The 26,415-nt window shown below is 36.2% G+C and overlaps 1 protein-coding gene across 44 annotated transcripts in view; it reads right to left on the bottom strand.

Annotated features, from left to right (window-relative positions):
• VPS13B (vacuolar protein sorting 13 homolog B) overlaps positions 1-26,415 on the bottom strand; it is an 856,590-nt gene that overhangs the window by 775,091 nt on the left and 55,084 nt on the right. For all 44 annotated transcript variants that reach the window (XR_013397372.1, XR_013397371.1, XR_013397373.1 and 41 more), the window contains exon 4: positions 11,338-11,458. Coding sequence is in view for 30 of the 44 variants with exons in the window: in XM_077943895.1 (XP_077800021.1) it covers positions 11,338-11,458 (121 nt within the window). In the remaining 14 variants the exon portion in view is untranslated. The remainder of the gene's footprint in view (positions 1-11,337; positions 11,459-26,415) is intronic.

Raw genomic sequence — 26,415 nt, 5'->3', positions numbered from 1 at the left:
AATCTCTCAGTAAATAATTTTTCTTAAAATGTTATTGAACTTAATGCATGAGAAAGGTGGGTATTATTTAGCATATTTCCCAAAGAGAAACTAAAGTTCAGATAGGTTAAAAGGCTTGCCAAAGTGACACAGTTAGTAAGTAGCAGATCCAGCCCAACAAATGTCATTATCAAGAAGTTCCACAGTGAAGTATTCACACACTAAGAGAAACCACAAAGACCATATATATTTTTGATAACATAATACTAGATCCCATACAATGATTATCCTATACGTCAAGTACTTTGTTTGATTTTTGCTTATTGTATTATGTAAATATTTTCCAAAATGAAACAATGTTACTAAATGCTGATTATACAGTATATTAAAAGATGGGCTTCTTTAAGCTTAAGCTTCTTTTTAAATCAGCTACCATCAACTCTTCCTAGTTTAGCCATAAAAATATTTAAAAGTTATGCCTGGGATAGAGGAAACATGACCATCATAATGAATTCAACTCTATTCACTTACTAATATTTAATGTTAAAATAGAGTAGAGGGGAAAATATGAATGAAGAAAATGTAGACAGGAAGAGTTAAAGAAATATTTTTTAAATACTACCATGAAGAAGACAGAAAAATGAAAAAACAAAAGGAAGGAAGGAAGAAGAATGTATAAAAGTAGAATAAGAACACAGGGAAATAAGAAAAAGAAACAGAAATACTAGTTAACTCAAAACACTAAAAGTAATTAATGAACATTCTATTTCTTCATGGCTTGCTTAGAATCTCCAAATTTTTTCTTTTAATTTCATGCTACTGTGGAATACTTCATAATCTCACTTACGTTTCTCACGTAGGTGTGTACATGGATACATTATTCAGTAATTTAGTTAAAAATATAAATAACACTTTATAAAAAGCATTTTAAAAGCCAGGAGAAAAAAAAAAATTAATCTTTTCCACTGTAAAAAGCTAACTAAAAGGTAATGCATTTCCACTATTAAAGGAAACTATTTAAAAGGTAATTAAAATTTTAGCTATTTCATGAAATAACCATATGGTTGTATTCTTTAACCCAGAATGTTACTGGACAAAACAGAATCAACTTCTGTCAGCAACTGACATTGTTAACACCTATACTAAAGACTGCTGGGAGAAAGCTTATTGAAATCTATTCAACCATAACATGTTTGCAAAACCCAACTCCTTCATTCATTCCCAATGATGCAAATAGGAAAGAAATGTAATACAACTTAGATTCGAGCTTTTCTCCTATATAGAAACTATTAGCAGCTTTTAGAGTGCCAATTATCACATGCTACAAAATTAATGTTCAAAATATTAATAGATTTAAAGTAACAATTACTATTTCATGAGTAGATGCTAAAATAATTCTTAACAAATGAGACTTCCAAAAGAAATTTTAAGTATCAACATTTTAACCTTAGAATGTACATAACCCCATGTTATTACTACTCAACGCAGATTTTTAAAAATAAAAATAGGGCCGGGCGCGGTGGCTCACACCTGTAATCTCAGCACTTTAGGAGGCCGAGGCGGGCGGATCACGCGGTCAAAAGATGGAGACCATCCTGGCTAACATGGTGAAATCCCATCTCTACCGAAAATACAAAAAAATTAGACAGGTGTGGTGTCGGGCGCCTGTAGTCCCAGCTACTCAGGAGGCTGAGGCAGGAGGATGGCGTGAACCCAGAAGGCGGAGCCTGCAGTGAGTCGAGATCGCGCTGCTGCACTCCAGCCTGGGCGACACAGCAAGGCTCCTTCTCAAAAATAAATACGTTTCCAAGAAGTCAAGTGACCATGACTAATATTGGTTTCCCTATTTCTCAAAAACCTGTCATGAATAGGGAACTGTTTTGTTTTGTTTTTTTGAGACGGAGTCTCTCTCTCTCTATTGCCCAGGCTGGAGTGCAAAGGTACGATCTCGGCTCATGGCAACCTCCGCCTCCCGAGTTCAAGTGATTCTCCTTCCTCAGTCTCCTGACTAGCTAGGATTACAGGCCCGTGCCACCACGTCAGGCTAATTTTTGTATTTTTTTAGTAGAGATGGGGTTTCACCATATTGGCCAGGCTGGTCTCGAACTCCTGACCTCGTGATCCGCCCACCTCAGCCTCCCAAAGTACTGGGATTGCAGACATAAGCCACCATGCCCAGCCAATAGAGTACTCTTAAAAACCACGTAAGCGTTCATGAGTTTTTATTATCTTTAAAACAGTATCAAAAATAGCACAGAAATATAATGCAAAGTAATAGAAACATAAAATATGTATTTTAACTGATAGAACACTACTGATGGATTGTTCATCTTTTTAAAAATATTTTCTGGCTGGGCATGGTGGCTCACACCTATAATCCCAGCGCTTTGGGAGGCTGAAGCAGGCAGATCGTTTGAGCTCAGGGGTTCAAGACCAGCCTGGGCAACATGGTAAAACCCCGTCTCTACAAAACTACAAAAATTAACTGGGTGTGGTGGCATGTGCCTTTAGTCCCAGTTACTCGGGAGGCTAAGGCAGCAGAATCGCTTGAGCACCAGAGGTGGAGGTTTTGGTGAGCCAAAGTTGCACCATCACACTCCAGCCTGGGTGATGGGAGTGAAACTCTGTCTCAAAATAATATATATTTTTTTCTTTCCATTTTGTATTATAAAACTGACATACAAATTGAGACGAATAAGCCAATTCACCAAAGTAAAAGAAACAAATATCAAAAGAACTACTTCTGTAGAAGACTATTTCTATTTCCTTATTAAAAATGCAATGTCAAAATAAGTAACAGAAACTTATCAGTGGAATAAATGACACACTGTCTCTATAATCCCTCAAAGTAACTTGCTTCTATGCAAGCTACAAGATAGTGTCAAGCAGATCTAATAGCTCTCATCACTCCATACTTAGAGACTCCCTGGGACTGTATTTGTTCGAATAACATAATAATCATCCAGGTCTACTCCACAAGCATCTGAAAATGGAAAGTCACACTAAGGATGAGACCTTACAAGATGTAATATTAGATGGCTCTAAAACAGCCTGCTACTTAACCTTTCTCCAGAAATTCTTATTATCTACCTCTCCCCATACCTCATATAACCCCTTCTTCCAAACATACATCTATGTCCACAGGACCAGTTGAAAACACTAAATTTTCACTAACTTTGCTCGTGTTCTTCCTCCTTTTTAGAATACTTTTTGTCCATTCACACTTCTTGTTCAGGTGCAGTATAATTTTCCTCTGCCTTATATTGTCTTCTCCAATGTCCTCCATCCTATACCTCAACATTAAAGAGAAATGCCTCTATGACTTTTCTTGGGTTTATGCTACTATTAGTCATTTGCTTGTGTATATGTTTGGTTATCTTCTCTGATAAACTGTGAAATCCTAGAGAAAAAAGATTATATGTTATTTATTTCTCTGATAGTCTTAAATGGCATGTATCAAAATTTTTTGGTTATAAAGAGACACCATCTGCAATTGATTCATCTTGATGTGGTCACTGGGAAGCCAAGTTGCTCATAATCAGAAATTCCACGGTTGATGACTTGGTTACAGTACATAAAAACATCTTAGTCAAGTTTTTGGTGTAAAATTTATTTAAGCATTATGTAGCATCAGATAGGAAATTTATGCTCAAATGGTTAAAGGGAAAATAAGTTCTTTAGAATGTTCTTGTCTTTTATGAAATGCTGAAATTGTTTCAAAATAAAAAGTTTGTTAAAAGGGCAAGAATAAAAAATCTTGATTGTCAATGTTATAGACAGGCCCAATAAAATATGAATTAAAAATGTTTATCAGATTTAGTAACTAGATAATAATTGTGGGCAATTACTGTAGAAGCTAAAAAAAAACAGATGTGAGTTGGTGATACTGTATTATTTAAGATGGTCACAGAAGTTCTAGACAATGAAATAAAGGGAAAAAAGAGAAATTAGTGTATAAGTATTGCAAAGGAGGGAAAAAAGTCATTTCACAAAGATGACAGTACTTTTTATATAGAAGCTCCAAAAGAAGAGACTAAAAAATACTGAATACTGGTCAGCTAACAAAATATAAAAGTTACCTTTCCTATACAAAAAAAGTGATAAAAAGAAAATGGTAAAAAATGGAAATCCCAATTAGCAATAAAATGTATGAGATAGCATTTTCCACCTATAAAAGTTTAAGAGATGTTTTTTAATAATAAAAAACAGCATTGGACTAAAAATGTGATTGGAATAAAGTATTGTTACAAACCTTTCACCAAGTAATTTAGCCATTTTATGCCAAAAACCTTAAAAGTGCTCGCAAATTTTGACTCTATAAATTGGAAAGGATTTTTCCTAAAGAAATAAGCAGAGGTGTATGCAAAGACTTACCTACATATGTTTGCTAAAGCATTTTACAAAACTAAAAATAACAAATAACCTAAATATCAAACAAAAAAAAAAAGGACTGGTTGAATAAACTGTAGAAGAGTTACACAACAGGATTGTATGCCACTGACCGAAATAACAATGTAAAAAATACGAATGGCCTGGAAACATGTTTTTGGCATAACATTAAATGAAAAATTTAGGCTACCAAAAATTGTGTGTGTGTGCATATGTGTGAATGTGTGTGTATAAAGGAAGAAAAGACTCTCTAAAAGGTTGTACACCACGTTAACCGATTTCAGTTCTGGGTAAGATAAAGTAAGCACTCTACCCTGTCTTTCCCAGTGACTGCAGCCATAAAACCTGGAAAGAATGTGTGGAGCAGCTACTTCAGGGCTCTGAAAAAGTAAATAGTAGGCATGAGATGGGAAACAGAAACAAAAAACAGAGTGACCAAAGAAAAACAACAAATGAAATGGCAAGTGTAAATTCAAACACATCAATAATTATATTCTAATTTAATCACACTGTGGTCAGAGAGAATGATACATGATACTGATGCTTTGAAATTTCTCAAGACTTCCTTTTCAACGAAGTCTTTGTTAATATCTGTAGATACTCAATGTGTGCATCAAAAGAAATGTATACTGTCTTACGTGCCTAGTGCAGAGTTTACATGTGTCTGCTAAAACAAAATTTTGATATCCAATGATCTAATTTGGAGATTTTTTTTTCCTGATTGATTTATGACCTTTCAAAGTCAGATTGTTAGGTACATACAAAGTCAACGTGTATTTTCTGGAGAACTATATCTTTTATTATAATTTAGTATCTTTATTACCTATTTCCATTAATGTCTTTTGTCTTTAATTTTTTTATTTTTGCCTCATTTTCATACAAAGATACAGATTTATTTTTGACTACTATTTGTCTCTTATATTATCTCCCATACTTTCATTTTTGATCTGTCTTGCCTCTGTTTTATGTGTGTGTTCAGAAGCCATACACACGTGGACATGACAATTCCCTCCTTTTAGTGCCCAAAAGATATTATTTGTGGTTCATTAGAGCTCATCTTCCTTTGGCTTTGTACTGTGGTTGATAGTTTAAAAGGCTCCTATCCTAAACAGTTAATTCTTTGAGGGCAAAAATAGCCTTCAATGAGCTGCTCTAGCATATTGTTCACATAGTGATACACATTTAAGGAAATAAACAGCCTGTCTCCACTAAGCAATACTTTGAAATTCAGTCAAATTTAAATGAAATAAAGGCTCTCTAATGACATTTTCTGTAATAAAATATAAACATCAGCTATCTTAAAGGTTATTCACAAAGTAATAGTTTGAAGCATAATCCATTTAAAAATGGATTGATACATTAATAAGAAAGAACACCTGTATGGCAGAGAAGCAGCTATCTATCAGTAATTTGTGCTCCCACTTCAGGTATGTGGAATTGCTACTGAGATTTAACTTCTAAGTCATAAGTAATATCCCTGCAAATAGTTTTCCTCAGAGGAATATGCATCACTTCTAGCCTGGGGATATTAAGAAGCAGATAGGTCTTCTCCAGACTCTTTCTTCTTGAAAAGGCTGAAAGCAGCAGAATCCAAAGTCTGGCCTAAAAGATAGCAGAGTCTCAAGATAAAAGTAGCTTGGGCTTGGCGCAGTGGCTCACACCTGTAATACCAGCACTTTGGGAGACCGAGGCAGGCGGATCACCTGAGGTCAGGAGTTCAAGACCAGCCTGGCCAACATGGTGAAACCCCATCTTTTCTAAAAATACAAAAATTAGCCAGGAGCAGTGACACACACTGGTAGTCCCAGTTACTCATGAGGTTGAGGCAGGAGAACCACTTCAACCTGGGAGGCAGAGGTTGCAGTGAGCCAAGATCACACCACTGCACTCCAGCCTGGGTGACAGAGTAAGACTCCACTTCAAATAAATAAATGAATGAATGAATGAATGAATGAATGAATGAATGAACGAATGAAGCTTGGATTCCTGGTAGAACACTGCTTTGAACCGGTACATAAAAAAATAAAACCTCTATTGTGATAAGCCGCTAAAAATTAGAGGTTACTTTGTCTACCAGCTAACATTACCGTAACCTGTATAATTTGTCACTGTTATGTTTTTTTAAAAAAAAAAAAGGCAAATAGGAAATGTTTGTGGTATCTCCTATAGCAATTAACTATCAATTTTGACTCAGGTTCTTGAACAGCTGGAATATTCTTAAATTATTTAACATATCTTCCAACTATTACTAAACTCTCTTCAACAGTATTTTCAGAAACCAAGCCCTAAAGGCCAAGATGGCGAGCATTTAAGCACATACACACAAACACAAACTATGTTCTCTATTTCATATTCAATATTTTCTACTGGAAATAGAAAAATCTAAGTAAATGACTATTAATTTAGTAATGTCTCTCCATGTACACCAAAATATCTGAATTTTCATTTTCTTATTCACAAAGTAGGCTAGATCAAAGGCTTAAGTGGGCCTATGGATAGACTTCAGCAAGTATGTGAAGTTATAAGCAAATTTTGAATGTGCACATGTAGCACTTTTTTTTTTAACAGATTTCCAATGATCTATGACCTAGAAATGACTGACCACTATACCAGATAACTTGAGATAACTTCTTATTCCAAATTTCAGTGACCATAAATCTAATTATGCAAGCCTGAGGAAAATTCTGCATGATTTTGTATGGTTCAGACATGTAAATGACTATTACAAACCAGATGTCGCTGTAGATTAGGGGCCAGCAAAAGAAGGCCTGTGCCATCTGGTTTTACAAATAAAGTTTTATTGGAGCACAGCCACATTCATAATTTTATTAATCATCTATAGCTAGTTTCATGCTACATGAGAAGAGACAGCTGTGACAGAACATATCACTTGCAAAGCCTAAAATATTTACTGACTGACCCTTTATAGAAAATGTTTGCTAACCCCTGTGCTAGATGATGACAATCAAAGATGACTAAGTCACAGCCAGGAACAGTGGCTCACACTTGTAATCCCAGCACTTTGGGAGGTCGACATGGGCAGATCACCTGAGGTCAGGAGTTTGAGACCAGTCTGGTCAACATGGTGAAACCCCGTCTCTAATAACAATACAAAATTTAGCTGGGAATGGTGGCAGATGCTTGGAATCCCAGCTACTCGGGAGAATCTCATGAACCTGGTGAGGGGAGGTTCCAGTGAGCCAAGATCATGCCACTGCACTCTAGCCTGTGCGACAGAGTGAGACTTCATCTCGGAAAAAAAAAAAAAAAAAAAGCCCAAGTCATATCTTCTCACCCAGTGGGCAACACGGATTTTAGTTTAACTATACCCTAAATATTTCTATTAAAGTATGTGGTAGAGAAATTATCTCTACTATGAAAGAACTGTAATATGATTCCGAAGCAGGATATGGCTGCCAAAAATTAGTCCTCAAATAACCGTATGACTTAACTGTTAAATAACAAAATGATTTACCATTGTATACACACACACACACACACACACACACACACACAGACACACACACACACTGAGAAAAAGAGAAAGGAAAAGGAAAGAGATAATTATATGACAATACCAAGACAGCTGAAGCTATACAATGGAACATAAAATTTGTCTCTGAGTTTCCTCTAGCAGGCAAAAAAAGTAGGGATTTTTTTTTTAAATGAGTAACTACTTGGAAAAAAATAACAGTTAATTAAGAGATGATGAAAAAAACTAAATGACTTTAAACTTTTTAAAAAATTAAAATAACTTAAATTTTTCAAAAATTAAAATGTCCTTTAAAGCCATTTTAGAGACATGCAGAAACAGCCCACCAACTGCAGCTTTTTATAAGGTACTTCAATAAAAGTGAAGGGCATATAATTCAGAGAGTACAGAACTGAGTAACCCAGGTATCCAGTTTAGAAGTGGTTTCACTTTACACCGAAATAAAATGCAGAAGGCACTGAAGAAGCATGCATGCATGAATGAATGAATGAATGCAATACACTTAAATTCTCTGTAAGTAGAAACTGTCAGCATGTCTTACAGGAGGTACTAAGCCCACAATTTAAAACTTTGCTGTTATTAATAAAGTTATTAATGACAATATTAATAAACTGTTATTAACAGTAAAGTTCTTGGCCTATATAACATTAACTGAAAGAAAATGTTTGCTTCAAATCAGTCAGATCCAAACTCTTTTAACCTTCGCCCAGTAAGAAATATTACATTGTAATGCAGCACAAGCATATACATTCATATACTTTCTTGAAATATTACTAAGTTTTAATATAAGCAAACATGCTATGTGGCTTTCTATTCAATGCCATATAGTTTTAAATGCTTGCCATGACCCACTAAAGTGTTTTAACAATAAACTAACTGGTCAGGATCCTTGGTTTGAAAAAGACTATTCTAGATGCCAAGAATAGAGATTGCCAAGCGGATGCTGGATGTTACATTCTTTTCCTAATAGAGAACTACCTCTTCTTCAAAAGATTAAAACAACTGTCTATTGCCAACACAAAAACTTCTCAAAAATCATCTCTGGATTTATACAAATGCTCAAACTGCAAAACTGTAAACACAGATGCTGGGAGAAATAACCTCCCCAGAAAATTTCAAAAGCAGGAATTTATCTCTACCATGAAAGAACTGTAATTAATATAATTCCCAAGAAGGATAAGGTTGCCTGAAAAGACTCCTCAAATAACCATACAAGTTAACCTTTAAATAATGACATGATTTACTATTATCCAACTGGATTCTCAAATTATCCCTTTTTTTTACTTTTGGCAAAATTAAGTTTAGCTGCTCTGCCACCCAGTAACTGGCCAACAGCTTCAGTTACTTCTTAACTGTGATTTATGTCAGCATAAAAGAGACTATGAGTCCTCCTGTTAGGTAAAAGGTAGAAAAGCACATGCTAATCTAAAAACTACCTCAAGTAGTTCAGGTAGAACACAATTCTGTTAAATGCTACTAAAAACAGGATGTTTTAGAACGGGCGTGGTGGGTCACATCTGTAATCCCAGCACTTTGGGAAGCCTAGGCGGGTGGATCACGTGAGGCCAGGAGTTCAAGACCAGCCTGGCCAACATGGTGAAACGCCATCTCTACAAAAATTAGCCGGGCATGGTGGTGCAGCTACTTGGGAGGCTGATGCAGAAGAATCGCTTGAACCCGGGAGGCAGAGGTTGCAGAGAGCTGAGATCACACCACTGCACTCCAGCTTGGGCCACAGAGTGAGAATGGGTCTCAAAAAAAAAAAAAAAAAAAAAAAAGAATGTTTTATGTTATATTGATGATTTCATGTTTTGTGCCATAAAAATAGGCCAATTCTCCCAATTCTGAATAACAGTCTAAATTCTAATACAGACAATAAAGAATCATTAAAAGTCTGGGACCTATTTTGAGTACATGCAGGTTACCCCATAGAAGGTTACTATGAAATCAACAATTGACAACAGCTTTAATTTTTTTGTTTTTTCTTAGGAAAAACAAAATATAGAACAAGCCAACAATTAAACCTACAATTGATTATTCTTTGCCAGGACATTGAGAGAGACCCCAATGCTTCTATACACGAGCTGCTATAGCAACTCTTCAGAAAATATGTAATCATAAATTTGGAGGGACAAAAGGATTGCCTGTTTAAAAAGAACACTTACAGTTTAATTCATAATTTAATTTAATTTCTCAGGATTTTTCGCAAGGAGTTATTAAGAAAAAGTTTTTAAAATTCTGGAACCATCACACAACTCTAAGCACAAATAGAAACATTTAGAAGTAAAACATCTTCCTCTGACACCTTTCCCAGCTTATAACAATTCATCCATCCAGAAGCCAGATGGGTAACAAAGACCTGTTAAATAGAGTTCTGAAGAACACAAAGCATCAGTACTCATGTCACTATAGACTAGTTAACAGTGTTCAATTCAAATGTAACTTAGGACATGTATTTGAGGGAAGGGGTCTGTAAAATGATATACCTAATTCTAGCCTTTTACAAGTAAATGGTGCCAAAAGACTGCCAAAAAGTAATGAGAGTAGCAGAAAGCTTATAAGACTTCAGCACAGAAAACAACTATATATCAATGTCTAATACATCTCACAAAAATAGGAGTCACTAATAAATAAAATCAAAACAAAAGTGACTGATAAACAACTCCTAACTGTAAAAAGGCAGCAATGCATCTTGGCCACAGAGCTGACATGTGATGATCAGTTTTTTTCTTTAAATGTTTACGAAGAAACTGTTTCATGCAACCCACTACTGTCCCACCTAAATAAAAACTTCAGGAAATAAAAGAGATGATATATAAGGTCTGTTTCAGTTACAAAACTCTGTGATTCCATTAGTGAATTTTAGCGCTTCCAGAAACTCAGAATAATCTAGTGTCTCTTCTTTGTTATCAAGACACAAGGGGAACAAAGAGACTGTTAGTCTTTTGCTTAAACTGTAAGAAAGAAACTCAAAGAACAACTTACTGCAAAAGAGGATCAAAATTTGAATGAAAGCCATTTGTGAAGGCTCTGGACCCAATTTGTTCAGAAGTCACGCACAAGTACACATGCACATACAGCTTAAAAGTTTTATGATACTAAAAATATATATTCTACAAAGGACTAAAACAATGATCAATTTTTTTTTTTTTTGAGACAGAGTCTCACTCTGTCACCCAGGCTGGAATGCAGTGGCACGATCTCGGCTCACTACAACCCCCGCCTCCCGGGTTCAAGTGATTCTCCTGTCTCAGCCTCCGGAGTAGCTGAGATTACAGGTGCATGCTACCACGCCCGGCTAATTTTTGTATTTTTAGTAAAGACATGGTTTCACCATGTTGGCCAGGCTGGTCTTGAACTCCTGACCTCAAGTGATCCACCCACCTTGGCCTCCCAAAGCACTGGGATTACAGGCATGAGCCACCATGCCCGGCCAAAAATTGAAGTTTGATTTTATCGATCCCATTAGAAGTTACCTGGTGGTAAGTCAGGATCTGTAGGAGCAGCCTGCTGAATTCTCCGTGGTTTGATTGATGATTTTGTGTTCTCAGTAGTACTACGGTTGGTGGAATTAGAACCACAGCTTTCATGGTCATCCTATTTTTATTTTAAAGAAAGAAAAAGAAAACCATCAATCATATTCAACAATTAAGAAAAAAATTTTATATATGCAGTCTGTGGTAGCTACAGGAGAAAGATCAACATAATTTTATTTTTAGCTCTAAAAACTACATAACCAATTTTCATAATTTGCATTCTCAAACAGCATTTAAAAATATTAATAACTAGTAGTTTAAAACTATAAATTCTTCTTTCTTTAGCTGATGTCAAAACAAACTACTTGACAGTCTCCAAAGAATTCTTATTTATGGCTCTAGCAAAAGAAAAAATTACTTAATGAAAGCCTTTAAACTACATCCATCTCTATGTAAGTGCAAAATAAATAAAAAGGTTCTTAATTTTTCCCCTATTTGTTGTTTATATGTTAAAACACTATTTTCAATCCAAGCTATCTTGGTCATCTTTAATGATTAATCTTAATCACCCTTATAATCCTCTCCATCCTACTAAACAATGTATACTAAATTATCATTCATGTTAGGTATAAGTTTTAACTGGGTTTCAATATGAGTAACAGAAACAAATAAATTATACATATTTTTTAAATTTATCCCTTTATTTATAATTGCAAATGAGTACTTTTTTCTGTCCTGATTCAACATTTATGTAATGCTCTTACATGCCAATTGCTGGATTTACAAGGATAAATTAGATATATTTATCTTTGTATCCTGCCCTTAGGGACTTCAGAATCTATCAAACACATATATAACTAATTCTACAACAGCAATACTTTTGTTTGTTTTTAAGTAATAAGGAGCATAAAAAGAGTCATTATGTTTGGGAGAACTAGAAAGATCAGGCCATTCAAAATCAAATGTAGAAATGTTTTAGGTTTAGACTGGGGCTAATTGAGGTGTGGAGGGAGGGACCATAAGCAAAAGCAAAACAGTATCAACATATGTAGCACATATAAAGAATGATGATTAGTCAAATAAGGCCAGAGTGTACAGTATCTAAGATGGAAGAAGTTAAAGGCACAGATCTTTCAATAAAAATGGGGTAATGTTAACAACTATAGAGATATTCTCAGTCCTCATTCTAGTTGGCCTGTTTCAGGATTTGGTAATTAGGAGGAGGCTGCCACTAACCTATTAGAAAGGAGATTTAGCAGTTCCCACAGAAAGAGAGAATTGGGAGCAGTAAATGAGTAGCTCAGAGTGAATGAGAAATTACAGTGGAGTCAATAAAAATAAACTGCACTTTCACGAAGATAGGCATTACAAAGAGAAAATAGGTGGAGTAGTAACATGAGGGAAAATCATCTGGCAACTAAAACTTCTTATTCCTTTTTTGAGGATAAAAGAATACATTTTTTCTTGAAGTAAAAATGCATATGTGGAGTGAGAGATCAAAGATACCAATTTTACAAAGGGTAGTTGAGAGTGCACTGCGCACCATGAATTCATTAATCAATAATAACACTATTTTATAGTGATGAATAATCATCACTAGTTTACCAAACTCACAGGGTATTAGAGGCAAATAAGAACGATAATAAGACCTCTTTAAGAAAATTTTTATTCACTATCGCACTAAGAGAAATATACAATAAACGGTGTTTTACAAAATTGCATGGCTTCAGATGGTAGTGATACATTAGAAAAAAATTTGTTTGAAACTTCATATAAACAAAATGACTTGCAACCATAAACAAGAGTGAAAATTTTCTCACAACCTTATGTTCATTTTAAGTTAATGAAAAACAAACACCACAGGTTTCATTCCACAAAATAACTTCACTATTCAATCTTCATAAAGATATCTTCTGTTATTTGGGGGATGTTACGGTCTTAAATACTAAAAGACTACTACCGTGAATAAAGCCTTACTGTAATTACTTTTAGTTCAACTTAAATCCTTAAAAATGTCCACAGTCATACACTTCTGCACATTAACATTGAAAGCACATTATTAATTTTTGAAACATATGGTTGTCTCAAAAGCCCAGAAGTAAAACATGTTCATTAAAGAGATGTGAAAAAGTTCCAAGTGAACTGCCAAAACTAGCATAATTATGAAAATATTTAACACTGAAACCATCTGAAATCACATACTGTATATAGATTATGGTGATGTCATAATAAACATTCCAGCCAAAATGCACTAAAACTACTGCAGTCCAATAAATCTGGCATATGTGAGATGACAAACATTTTAAAGCAAAAGAAAGAACAAGTTATTTTTACTCTATTTTTTAAAAATTATTAGCAGCAAAATGGGATTAAATGAAAAGGATGAGTTTTCAAATTTTTGTTAAAAAAAAAAAAGTGAATAAAGCTTCCCTGCAAACTACATGTATTTATTATTCAAAAGAGAAACAAACTAAATAACTTTATTTGCCTAAACAAAATTTATTTTAAAAACCTGAAATTTTTGTGTGCTCAAAAAATGAGCATTAATCATGGTACTCACAGGAATATATACTATAAACCAAACATTACCAAACACATAAACACTTCTTTCTTAATTATGGTTAGGAAACTTTGACAATGTATACACTATAATTAGAAATTAATCCTTTCAATGATTTGAACTTGTTTTCATTTCAATTACATTTTAGTTGTATCCAATAAAAGTGAGTTTCCATTCAAATCATGCCCCAATCAAATTAAATAAAAATAAAGCCAAATAAGAATAATTATAATATTTACTATTAAGACTGAAATTACTTCCATTAGTTTTGAATTCATTATCTGCTTTTAACCAGTAGGCATCACTGTGGACTATTACACAGTTTTCATTCACTGAAAGCCTTTAATTACTAATAAAAGAAACTCTGTTCTCAAAAATACTAGCTAAAATATTTTCAGATAATTTTTAACACCAAACACATTACAGTTAATATCTTATTTAGGTTGCAACTTTTTCCAAAATGTCTGGTAAGTATATTTCATGGCCAAAGAATGTTTTCTCTTGGGGACCACATAGCTATTTCTGAAAATACTGCCATTTACTCCTCATGAAACAAGCAAGAATGTCATTTCCTTACAAAAGTTCCTAACAGAGGAAAAATGTGTGGCAAACACTGCATGTAAATAGACCATTACTTTCATACTGACAGATCATGAGTTCATGTTGCACACTTTTCTCCCTGTCCCTCATAGGGCTAGTCAACTAAAACTAGAAAACCATCAACTCCTAGATTCATAATAGTGTGAATAAAATTGAGAATAAAACTGAAAACAAGTAACTAAATCATTCAAGTCCTCGTCTAAAATTACAAGAGCAAGAAGTTAAGATGCAGGAAAGAGCTGAAGAAGGAGAAAATGAACAGTGAAACTAAGAGGTGATGTACTTTATGCTCAACCCTGTGGCACCAAACCTCGCAAGCAGAAAAGAACTAAGACTCACCTGTCAACTCTGATCACCAAAGGGGCTTAGAAATGAACTGCTACAAGGCTCTTAGGAACATTCACCTCTATCCTCTCCAGTAGCAAGTACAATGATAATTGCCAGATGCAATAAAGAATCTCTGAGAGTAACACTGCACACTTCAAAGTCAGAAAGCTAAATAAAGTCATTTACTCAGAGGTACACTTGGAGAGCACAAGAGAGAGCCAGGGAAAACACATTCACTAAGTTTCATGGTAAAAATAGAAATCTGACTCAACTCTACCTTAAGAGCAATATTTAAAACCTTAGCTTTAATCATAAAAAAATATATATCTGTATATATATCAAGCATGCTTAAATAAAGAGGAATGTGTAACACCAATCTCTTCACACATCAACTTTAGTCCACAAGGGAGGCTGCTTCCATCTTCTCTCCTATCAAGAGTAGAAATAAGGGGTTATGATAGGCTGGAAAAAGGAAAAAGAAATGACCCTCCCTTGTATTATTTTCACTTGATCATCTCAAAGGAAGATATAACTAACCTGAATGACCAAAAGCTGAACATTCATTGGGCCCATTTTAATAATAAAGGAGATGACTGTACTCACTGTGAACACTTCTATGTGCTTTTCTAATCGCTTCTCTTCTAATCTCTGAGACCCATGCTACTCAGTAAAAGGACCAGAGCCATTTTCCCAGATGACTCAACCATTAGCCATCTCTCCTCTGCCTTCTTTTCACCCACATAGCCCCCGACCCATGATATTGCCCCAGCCACAGAATGATCAAACTATTGAACTATGCCACAACATCTATCAGAGAAATAGCAAACCATGTTAGGAAAAATTTGTTCTTTATATCTACCTATGACATTCCTTTCCTTCATATTGGTGGGTGTGTATCAGATTGCCACCTCCCTCTCACACTTTTTTTAAACAACAGAATTGAAACTGTGAGATCCACTCGAAGATTTAGAAGGTGAAATAGGCAGAAATTCAGGGAGGAAAAAAAAAAGTAAATACAGAACTACCCTGGTCTAAACCACATTCTACCATCTAATTTTTACCAGAATTTGCTGGGGGGAATTGGGTTATTGAACAGATCAATTTAACTGCACTTTGTTTTCTTGTATACAACTTCCCTCAGCAACAGATGTCCGAGCAAAGTAAAGTATGTGTTAGGCACCTCAGGGAAAAAAAAAAAGTAGTAAAATAGAAGATATCTTTATCTAAGTATTTTACCTATTTACTCAAATAACAAAACCTACGTATACATTAAAAAGTTAGTAATTTAAGAGTTAATCAGGCCAGGCATGGTGGCTCACGCCTATAATCCCAGCACTTTGGGAGGCAGGTGGATTGCCTGAGGTCAGGAGTTCGAAACCAGTGTGGTCAACATGGTGTAACCCTGTCTCTACTAAAACTTCAAAAAAATTAGCAGGGCGTGGTACTGTGCACCTGTAATTCCAGCTACTCAGGAGGCTGAGGCAGGGGAATCGCTTGAACCAGGGAGGTGGAGGTTACAGTGAGCCAAGATCGTGCCACTGCACTCCTGCCAGGGTGACAAAGAGAGACTCCATCTCAAAAAAAAAAAAAAGTTTATCAGTGATTATATACATCACAAAGAAAAAAGAAATAGCAGTTCCCTTTACTGAGCACATATACATACCACGCAGCAAGTATTTCAAGGGTAAGCAAAGTAGGGCTTCTCTTAAGAAAAGTGGAGAGTAGGCATAAACTAAAAATAAAATTGTTAGCCCCCAAAACTATCTGAATGGGCTCAAGCCATGGGCATTCCAAACTTAACCTCGAAAACTACTTCAGGCTATGATGGGAGTGGGAGGTCAGACATGCCTCATCATATCCGCCTCTCTTTGAAATTCAGGCACAACTGACCTGTATTAACATTAAAACAGAAATCTTAAGGCTTTTTGTAGCAATAAGACACCAAATTCCACCCTGACTCCAGTATTGCATCACACGACACAGATCACAGGCCCTGAAAGAAATCAAAGTATAACCCTTATATTTTGAAATGGCCCTACAAAGCTGTCTCTTGTGGGGAAAAATCTATATTCTGTAAAGAATCCCTTTCCCTTTCCAGGCTTTTCTCTGATCCAGGAGAGAATTAACTAAGAGTCTGGCACCTTTTTAAACATGATTAAGAAATAATTACAATCTGTTCTTTCTGAAGCCTGCTACCTGGAAACTTCATCTGCATCATAAGAACTTTGTTCTCCATAATTCCTTATCTTAACTCAGGCATTCCCTTCTATGGATTCCAGGTCTTTAGATAAATTCTTTCAACCAATTGCAAATCTTTGATTCCACCTATTACTTGGAAGCCCCTTCCTCCTCACGTTGTCCTGCTTTTCCAGACCAAACCAATGTACATCCGATATATATTGATGTCTTATGTCTCCGTAAAATGCACAAAACCAAGGTATAGCCTGACCACCTTGGGCACACGTCATCAGGACCTCCTGAGGTTTGTCCTTAACCTCGGCAAAATAAACTTCTAAATTGAGACTTGTCTCAGATACTTTTTGGTTTACAAACAGAAAGAAGGAAGGCAGAGATGGATGAAAAAGAGACAAACAGAAAAAACTTTGTAACACTTTCAACATGTCACATACTGCTAAAGACATCATGTTCATATCTCTCTTAATCCTCCTAATCGACTCTATGAATGCAAGAATATCCTCATTTTATAGATGAAGAAACTAAGGCATAAAGAGATTACATGCTTCAAAATCACACAGCTATTAAGTGCCTAATCCTAACCACTTTGCCCTACTGCCTCCCTATGAGAAAAAGGTAACTGAGAAGTACAATACTGTATTAACAACCCATCCTTTCCTAACCTATCCAACCTAACCTTTTCTTATCCTGAGAAAGGAAAATTCAGAGTGAAATTGAGTAGTCAGGAAAACATCACAAAGAACAAGAGATTTGAAAAGATTGTGCCCTGCAGGATTGAAAAAGGAAAGGTTGAACAAAGAAAGGTAACATGCCTTACTGAAATAATGGATGGCCCAATGTAGGTTAAATAGAGAGCAGTGAAATATCAAGCTGTAAAAAGAAACTAGGGCAAATGGCAGAGGGCCTATTCGTCCAAGAAGTTTAAACTTTATTCTGTATATTAAACAAGCCAATGAAACTCATGAATGAGAGAATAATAAGATGAAGCATTTCATTTAGGAAGAAGACTCTTCTGAGTATTTAGCCAAGAGCAAAAGCAGAAATATCAGCAATAGATTATTATAAAAGTTTAGAAATTAAATAATGAGGGAAGTAGCACTGAGAAAAAAATTTTTATGTGAGCACCTCAAACTGAACAAGTCTAAAACAAAACTCATAACTCTGCAACTGATTCAGCCCCTTTTTCCCCTTCTCCCATTGTTTCCCCCAAAATCCTCTGTCCTTTATTCCCTAATTCAGTTAATGACACTATTATCTTCTCAGTCTCCTAGGAAAGAAGAATATAATCTAACTTTTATGTCTGCTCTAACACTGCAAATTGATGCTAATGAGGTTTGCAAATTTCAGGACAGAAAAACAGATGCTTGACCATGAGTCATATAGGATGACACTACTCTCTAAGCTCTACACTACCCAGGAAATTACCAACTGATTTTTTTTTAAGATCTGATATTTAAGGTAAAATGGTAAATTCAAATTTTTTTTTTTTCTTTCCTGAGACAGGGTCTCACTCTGTCACTCAGTCTGGAGTACAGTGGCACAATCTCAGCTCACTGCAACCTCCACCTCCCGGGTTCAAGCAATTCTCCTGCCTCAACCTCTCGAGTAGCTGGGATTACAGGTGCGCGCAACCACGCCCAGCTAATTTTTGTATTTTTAGTAGAGACTGGGTTTTACCATATTGGCCGGGCTGGTCTCAAACTCCTGACCTTAAGTAATCTGCCTGCCTCGGCCTCCCAAAGTGCTGGGATTACAGACATGAGCCACCGTGCCTGGCCTAGTACATTCAAATTTTGATAGGTGGTATTTCTAGTAAACGCATGATATACAATTATATATGTGCACAGGAAAGCTGAATGTGTACCAGAAGAGACTGAAACGGAGATCAGTTATATAAAGACTTAGGACTCATTTAAAATACAAGTGATGTACAAGTGATATTTGAAGCAGGTCTTTGTAGCATGCTCCTGTAATCCCAGCTACTCAGGAGGCTGAGGGTGGGGAACTGCTTGAACCCAAGAGTTGGCAGCCAGCCTGGGCTACATAATCAGATCCCATCTCTTAAAAAAAAAAAAAAGTTGTATCTGAAGCTTTTAGATTTCCAATAAAAAGAAAAAAGGATTTATACTTCTGATAAAGGCTGACTAGATAAAAACATTGAGGATGGGGGAGGACAAGAAATACTAGCAATAACGTAAAAAAGAGAAAAATTTTAACCAGGCTCAAAGCATTAGTCCGATTGAGAAAGACACGTCACCATGCAACAGATGCAAAACCTGGCAGATAAGGAATAAAGAGAACTCAAAATGGTCACGTAAGACGGGAGACTGTTACCAAGCTCGACGCTTAAAACCAGTAATAGAGTGAAGCCCCAATTTTGAAGGAGGCAGAAATAACTTACTGCCAACTGCTGATTAGAATTAACATACTGAAGAATGCATCAGAACCTCTCAACAGCAAAATTAAGCAGAAGAAAGAATTAGTGAGACTGAAAACAGGCTATTTGAAAATACAGGAGACAAAAGAAAAAAGAATAATAAAGATTGAAACACACCTACAAGATCTAGAAATAATACTCAATGACATAATAGTTTGAACAATAAATACAGAATGCAGAAGGAGAAAATTAAGAAATAAAATGTGAGAAAAGAAGGTAATGTAGACAGTCAGTGAAGAGGAAACCTATAGATAACATAGAAGGGGAGTATCAGAAAAACAAAAAAATTAACTTTTACTACTTATTTTATTTACTTCTGTACCATCTGAATTATTTTGCAACAAGCATTACTTTCACGGCAGCCAAAAGAAGTCAAATACTTAATCTCATGCAGTTGTAGTTTCATTAAGTATGAAATTAAGACTGTTCTAGAAAACTCAGGATATAATTCCCAAACTGTACTATAATAGAAGAAAGAATTAAAGTTTTCACAGAAAAATGTCATGCATCCATTCCAAAACACTTCAAAATATTTGACTGGATAGAAAATTTCTTAGTACCTTAAGATGTTAATAACCTACTAACAGGATATAACAAATCACGTATTTTAAGATAATCAAAGAACTAAAAAAAAATTCATGGGGCCAGGTGCTTTGGCTGATGCCTGTAATCCCAGCACTTTGGGAGGCTGAGGCAGGAGGACTACTTGAGCCCAGGACTTCAAGACAAGCCTAGGGAACACAATGAGACCCAGTCTCTACCAAAAAATTAAAAATTAAAAAATTAGCTGGGCATGGTGATGCATGTCTATACTCCTAGCTACTTGGGAAGCTGTGGCGGGGGGATCGCTTGAGCCCAGCAGTTTGAGGCTGCAGAGATCTGTGACTGTGCCACCACACCCCTGCCTGTGTGGACAGAGAAAGACCTTGCCTAAATTTTTTTAAAAAAAACTTTTTTAATTTAAAAAAAATTTTTTTAATTTAAACAATTAGAAATTCATGGAAAAAGGAGCAAGAGAATTTTTTTCAAATGTATTTAGAATCTTTTTAGAAGTAAACTATATGCGTTCTAAAGTTTTCTGCCAATACTCTTCCAATTTCCTTCTCAAGTTCAACACACCGAATATAACAACCTCTCTTAGGCCATTCTGATTATAATCTCCAAGAACCATAACCCTGAATAGTAATGATAATTTACTCAGTAATAGTAGGTCATTCTGCCATTCTCAGATCAACCTACTGTGAATTCTAGACATGTGTAAATACCTGTGTATACACATGCATACATAACAAATTATTAGAAAATGTATATATATACACGCATACTCTAATAATTTATTAGATACCTACATACTCTAATAATTGACAAATGTCATTATTAACTTGTACTTGTGTCTCAAAATCACAAAATGACTCCTTTTCTTTTGAGACACGCTCTCATTCTGTCACCCAGGCTGGCAGTGGTGTGATCACAGCTCACGACAGTATCAATCTTCCAGGCTCAATCCATCTGCCTGCCTCAGCCTTCAGAGTAGCTGGGACTAAAGGTGTGTGCCACCAAGCCCAGCTAATTTTTGTATTGTTTTGTAGACATGGGGTCTGACCATGTTGCCCCAGCTGGTCTCTAACTCCTGGGCTCAGGCAATCCACCCACCTCAGGCTCCCAATGTACAGGGATTACAGGAGTGAGCCACCATACCCAGTCTGACTCCATTTATTTAAGGGCTCAAATTATGTAGGTATTATGTTATCAAAATATCTGCTAATTTAACACTGAATAATACTTCATTTTTCTTGTGTGTTTCTACATAAAGCCAAAGTAAATATACGCAATAACTATCTTGTCTACACTGAAAATGTCAACTCCTTGACATCAGTAACTGCAAGCTTCCTAAATTTTTTCTTTTTTTTTTTTTTAATTTATTTATTATTATTATACTTTAAGTTGTAGGGTACATGTGCATAACGTGCAGGTTTGTTACATATGTATACTTGTGCCATGTTGGTGTGCTGCACCCATCAACTTGTCATTTACATCAGGTATAACTCCCAATGCAATCCCTCCCCCCTCCCCCCTCCCCATGACAGGCCCCTGTGTGTGATGTTCCCCTTCCTGAGTCCAAGTGATCTCATTTTTCAGTTCCCACCTATGAGTGAGAACATGCGGTGTTTGGTTTTCTGTTCTTGTGATAGATTGCTAAGAATGATGGTTTCCAGCTGCATCCATGTCCCTACAAAGGACACGAACTCATCCTTTTTGATGGCTGCATAGTATTCCATGGTGTATATGTGCCACATTTTCTTAATCCAATCTGTCACTGATGGACATTTGGGTTGATTCCAAGTCTTTGCTATTGTGAATAGTGCTGCAATAAACATCTTTATAGCAGCATAATTTATAATCCTTTGGGTATATACCCAGTAATGGGATGGCTGGGTCATATGGTACATCTAGTTCTAGATCCTTGAGGAATCGCCATACTGTTTTCCATAATGGTTGAACTAGTTTACAATCCCACCAACAGTGTAAAAGTGTTCCTATTTCTCCACATCCTCTCCAGCACCTGTTGTTTCCTGACTTTTTAATGATCGCCATTCTGACTGGTGTGAGATGGTATCTCATTGTGGTTTTGATTTGCATTTCTCTGATGGCCAGTGATGATGAGCATTTTTTCATGTGTCTGTTGGCTGTATGAATGTCTTCTTTTGAGAAATGTCTGTTCATATCCTTTCCCCACTTTTTGATGGGGTTGTTTGTTTTTTTCTTCTAAATTTGTTTCAGTTCTTTGTAGGTTCTGGATATTAGCCCTTTGTCAGATGAGTAGATTGCAAAAATTTTCTCCCATTCTGTAGGTTGCCTGTTCACTCTGATGGTAGTTTCTTTTGCTGTGCAGAAGCTCTTTAGTTTAATGAGATCCCATTTGTCAATTTTGGCTTTTCCTGCCGTTGCTTTTGGTGTTTTAGACATGAAGTCTTTGCCCATGCCTATGTCCTGAATGGTACTACCTAGGTTTTCCTCTAGGATTTTTATGGTATTAGGTCTAACATTTAAGTCTCTAATCCATCTTGAATTAATTTTCGTATAAGGAGTAAGGAAAGGATCCAGTTTCAGCTTTCTACTTATGGCTAGCCAATTTTCCCAGCACCATTTATTAAATAGGGAATCCTTTCCCCATTTCTTGTTTCTCTCAGGTTTGTCAAAGATCAGATGGCTGTAGATGTGTGGTATTATTTCTGAGGACTCTGTTCTGTTCCATTGGTCTATATCTCTGTTTTGGTACCAGTACCATGCTGTTTTGGTTACTGTAGCCTTGTAGTATAGTTTGAAGTCAGGTAGCGTGATGCCTCCAGCTTTGTTCTTTTGACTTAGGATTGTCTTGGAGATGCGGGCTCTTTTTTGGTTCCATATGAACTTTAAAGCAGTTTTTTCCAATTCTGTGAAGAAACTCATTGGTAGCTTGATGGGGATGGCATTGAATCTATAAATTACCTTGGGCAGTATGGCCATTTTCACGATATTGATTCTTCCTATCCATGAGCATGGTATGTTCTTCCATTTGTTTGTGTCCTCTTTTATTTCACTGAGCAGTGGTTTGTAGTTCTCCTGGAAGAGGTCCTTTACATCCCTTGTAAGTTGGATTCCTAGGTATTTGATTCTCTTTGAAGCAATTGTGAATGGAAGTTCATTCCTGATTTGGCTCTCTGTTTGTCTGTTACTGGTGTATAAGAATGCTTGTGATTTTTGCACATTAATTTTGTATCCTGAGACTTTGCTGAAGTTGCTTATCAGCTTAAGGAGATTTTGGGCTGAGACAATGGGGTTTTCTAAATATACAATCATGTCATCTGCAAACAGGGACAGTTTGACTTCTTCTTTTCCTAACTGAATACCCTTGATTTCTTTCTCTTGCCTAATTGCCCTAGCCAGAACTTCCAACACTATGTTGAATAGGAGTGGTGAGAGAGGGCATCCCTGTCTTGTGCCAGTTTTCAAAGGGAATTTTTCCAGTTTTTGCCCATTCAGTATGATATTGGCTGTGGGTTTGTCATAAATAGCTCTTATTATTTTGAGGTACGTTCCATCAATACCGAATTTATTGAGCGTTTTTAGCATGAAGGGCTGTTGAATTTTGTCAAAAGCCTTTCTGCATCTATTGAGATAATCATGTGGTTCTTGTCTTTGGTTCTGTTTATATGCTGGATTATGTTTATTGATTTGCGAATGTTGAACCAGCCTTGCATCCCAGGGATGAAGCCCACTTGATCATGGTGGATAAGCTTTTTGATGTGTTGCTGAATCCGGTTTGCCAGTATTTTATTGAGGATTTTTGCATGGATGTTCATCAGGGATATTGGTCTAAAATTCTCTTTTTTTGTTGTGTCTCTGCCAGGCTTTGGTATCAGGATGATGTTGGCCTCATAAAATGAGTTAGGGAGGATTCCCTCTTTTTCTATTGATTGGAATAGTTTCAGAAGGAATAGTACCAACTCCTCCTTGTACCTCTGGTAGAATTCAGCTGTGAATCCATCTGGTCCTGGACTTTTTTTGGTTGGTAGGCTATTAATTATTGCCTCAATTTCAGAGCCTGCTATTGGTCTATTCAGGGATTCAACTTCTTCCTGGTTTAGTCTTGGAAGAGTGTAAGTGTCCAGGAAATTATCCATTTCTTCTAGATTTTCCAGTTTATTTGCGTAGAGGTGTTTATAGTATTCTCTGATGGTAGTTTGTATTTCTGTGGGGTCGGTGGTGATATCCCCTTTATCATTTTTAATTGCGTCAATTTAATTCTTCTCTCTTTTCTTCTTTATTAGTCTTGCTAGTGGTCTGTCAATTTTGTTGATCTTTTCAAAAAACCAACTCCTGGATTCATTGATTTTTTGGAGAGTTTTTTGTATCTCTATCTCCTTCAGTTCTGCTCTGATCTTAGTTATTTCTTGCCTTCTGCTAGCTTTCGAATGTGTTTGCTCTTGCTTCTCTAGTTCTTTTAATTGAGATGTTAGAGTGTCAATTTTAGATCTTTCCTGCTTTCTCTTGTGGGCATTTAGTGCTATAAATTTCCCTCTACACACTGCTTTAAATGTGTCCCAGAGATTCTGGTATGTTGTATCTTTGTTCTCATTGGTTTCAAAGAACATCTTTATTTCTGCCTTCATTTCGTTATGTACCCAGTAGTCATTCAGGAGCAGGTTGTTCAGTTTCCACGTAGTTGAGCGGTTTTGATTGAGTTTCGTAGTCCTGAGTTCTAGTTTGATTGCACTGTGATCTGAGAGACAGTTTGTTATAATTTCTGTTCTTGTACATTTGCTGAGGAGTGCTTTACTTCCAATTACGTGGTCGATTTTGGAGTAAGTACGATGTGGTGCTGAGAAGAATGTATATTCTGTTGATTTGGGGTGGAGAGTTCTATAGATGTCTATTAGGTCTGCTTGCTGCAGAGATGAGTTCAATTCCTGGATATCCTTGTTAACTTTCTGTCTCATTGATCTGTCTAATGTTGACAGTGGAGTGTTGAAGTCTCCTATTATTATTGTATGGGAGTCTAAGTCTCTTTGTAAGTCTCTAAGGACTTGCTTTATGAATCTGGGTGCTCCTGTATTGGGTGCATATATATTTAGGATAGTTAGCTCTTCCTGTTGAATTGATCCCTTTACCATTATGTAATGGCCTTCTTTGTCTCTTTTGATCTTTGATGGTTTAAAGTCTGTTTTATCAGAGACTAGTATTGCAACCCCCGCTTTTTTTTGTTCTCCATTTGCTTGGTAAATCTTCCTCCATCCCTTTATGTTGAGCCTATGTATGTCTCTGCGTGTGAGATGGGTCTCCTGAATACAGCAGACTGATGGGTCTTGACTCTTTATCCAGTTTGCCAGTCTGTGTCTTTTAATTGGAGCATTTAGTCCATTTACATTTAAGGTTAATATTGTTATGTGTGAACTTGATCCTGCCATTATGATATTAACTGGTTATTTTGCTCGTTAGTTGATGCAGTTTCTTCCTAGCCTCGATGGTCTTTACATTTTGGCATGTTTTTGCAATGGCTGGTACCGGTTGTTCCTTTCCATGTTTAGTGCTTCCTTCAGGGTCTCTTGTAAGGCAGGCCTAGTGGTGACAAAATCTCTAAGCATTTGCTTATCTGTAAAGGATTTTATTTCTCCTTCACTTATGAAACTTAGTTTGGCTGGATATGAAATTCTGGGTTTAAAATTCTTTTCTTTAAGAATGTTGAATATTGGCCCCCACTCTCTTCTGGCTTGGAGAGTTTCTGCTGAGAGATCTGCTGTTAGTCTGATGGGCTTCCCTTTGTGGGTAACCCGACCTTTCTCTCTGGCTGCCCTTAACATTTTTTCCTTCATTTCAACTTTGGTGAATCTGGCAATTATGTGTCTTGGAGTTGCTCTTCTCGAGGAGTATCTTTGTGGCGTTCTCTGTATTTCCTGGATTTGAATGTTGGCCTGCCCTACTAGGTTGGGGAAGTTCTCCTGGATGATATCCTGAAGAGTGTTTTCCAACTTGGTTCCATTTTCCCCCTCACTTTCAGGCACCCCAATCAGACGTAGATTTGGTCTTTTTACATAATCCCATACTTCTTGCAGGCTTTGTTCATTTCTTTTTCTTCTTTTTTCTTTTGGTTTCTCTTCTCGCTTCATTTCATTCATTTGATCCTCAATCGCAGATACTCTTTCTTCCAGTTGATCGAGTCGGTTACTGAAGCTTGTGCATTTGTCACGTATTTCTCGTGTCATGGTTTTCATCTCTTTCATTTCATTTAGGACCTTCTCTGCATTAATTACTCTAGCCATCAATTCTTCCACTTTTTTTTCAAGATTTTTAGTTTCTTTGCGCTGGGTACGTAATTCCTCCTTTAGCTCTGAGAAATTTGATGGACTGAAGCCTTCTTCTCTCATCTCGTCAAAGTCATTCTCCGTCCAGCTTTGATCCGTTGCTGGCGATGAGCTGC

The sequence above is a fragment of the Macaca mulatta genome, chromosome 8 (genome assembly GCF_049350105.2).
Source record: "Macaca mulatta isolate MMU2019108-1 chromosome 8, T2T-MMU8v2.0, whole genome shotgun sequence".
Classification (NCBI taxonomy): domain Eukaryota; kingdom Metazoa; phylum Chordata; class Mammalia; order Primates; family Cercopithecidae; genus Macaca; species Macaca mulatta.
The sequence above is the reverse complement of the archived record's forward strand: the minus strand, read 5'-3'. Positions and strand labels throughout refer to the sequence as shown.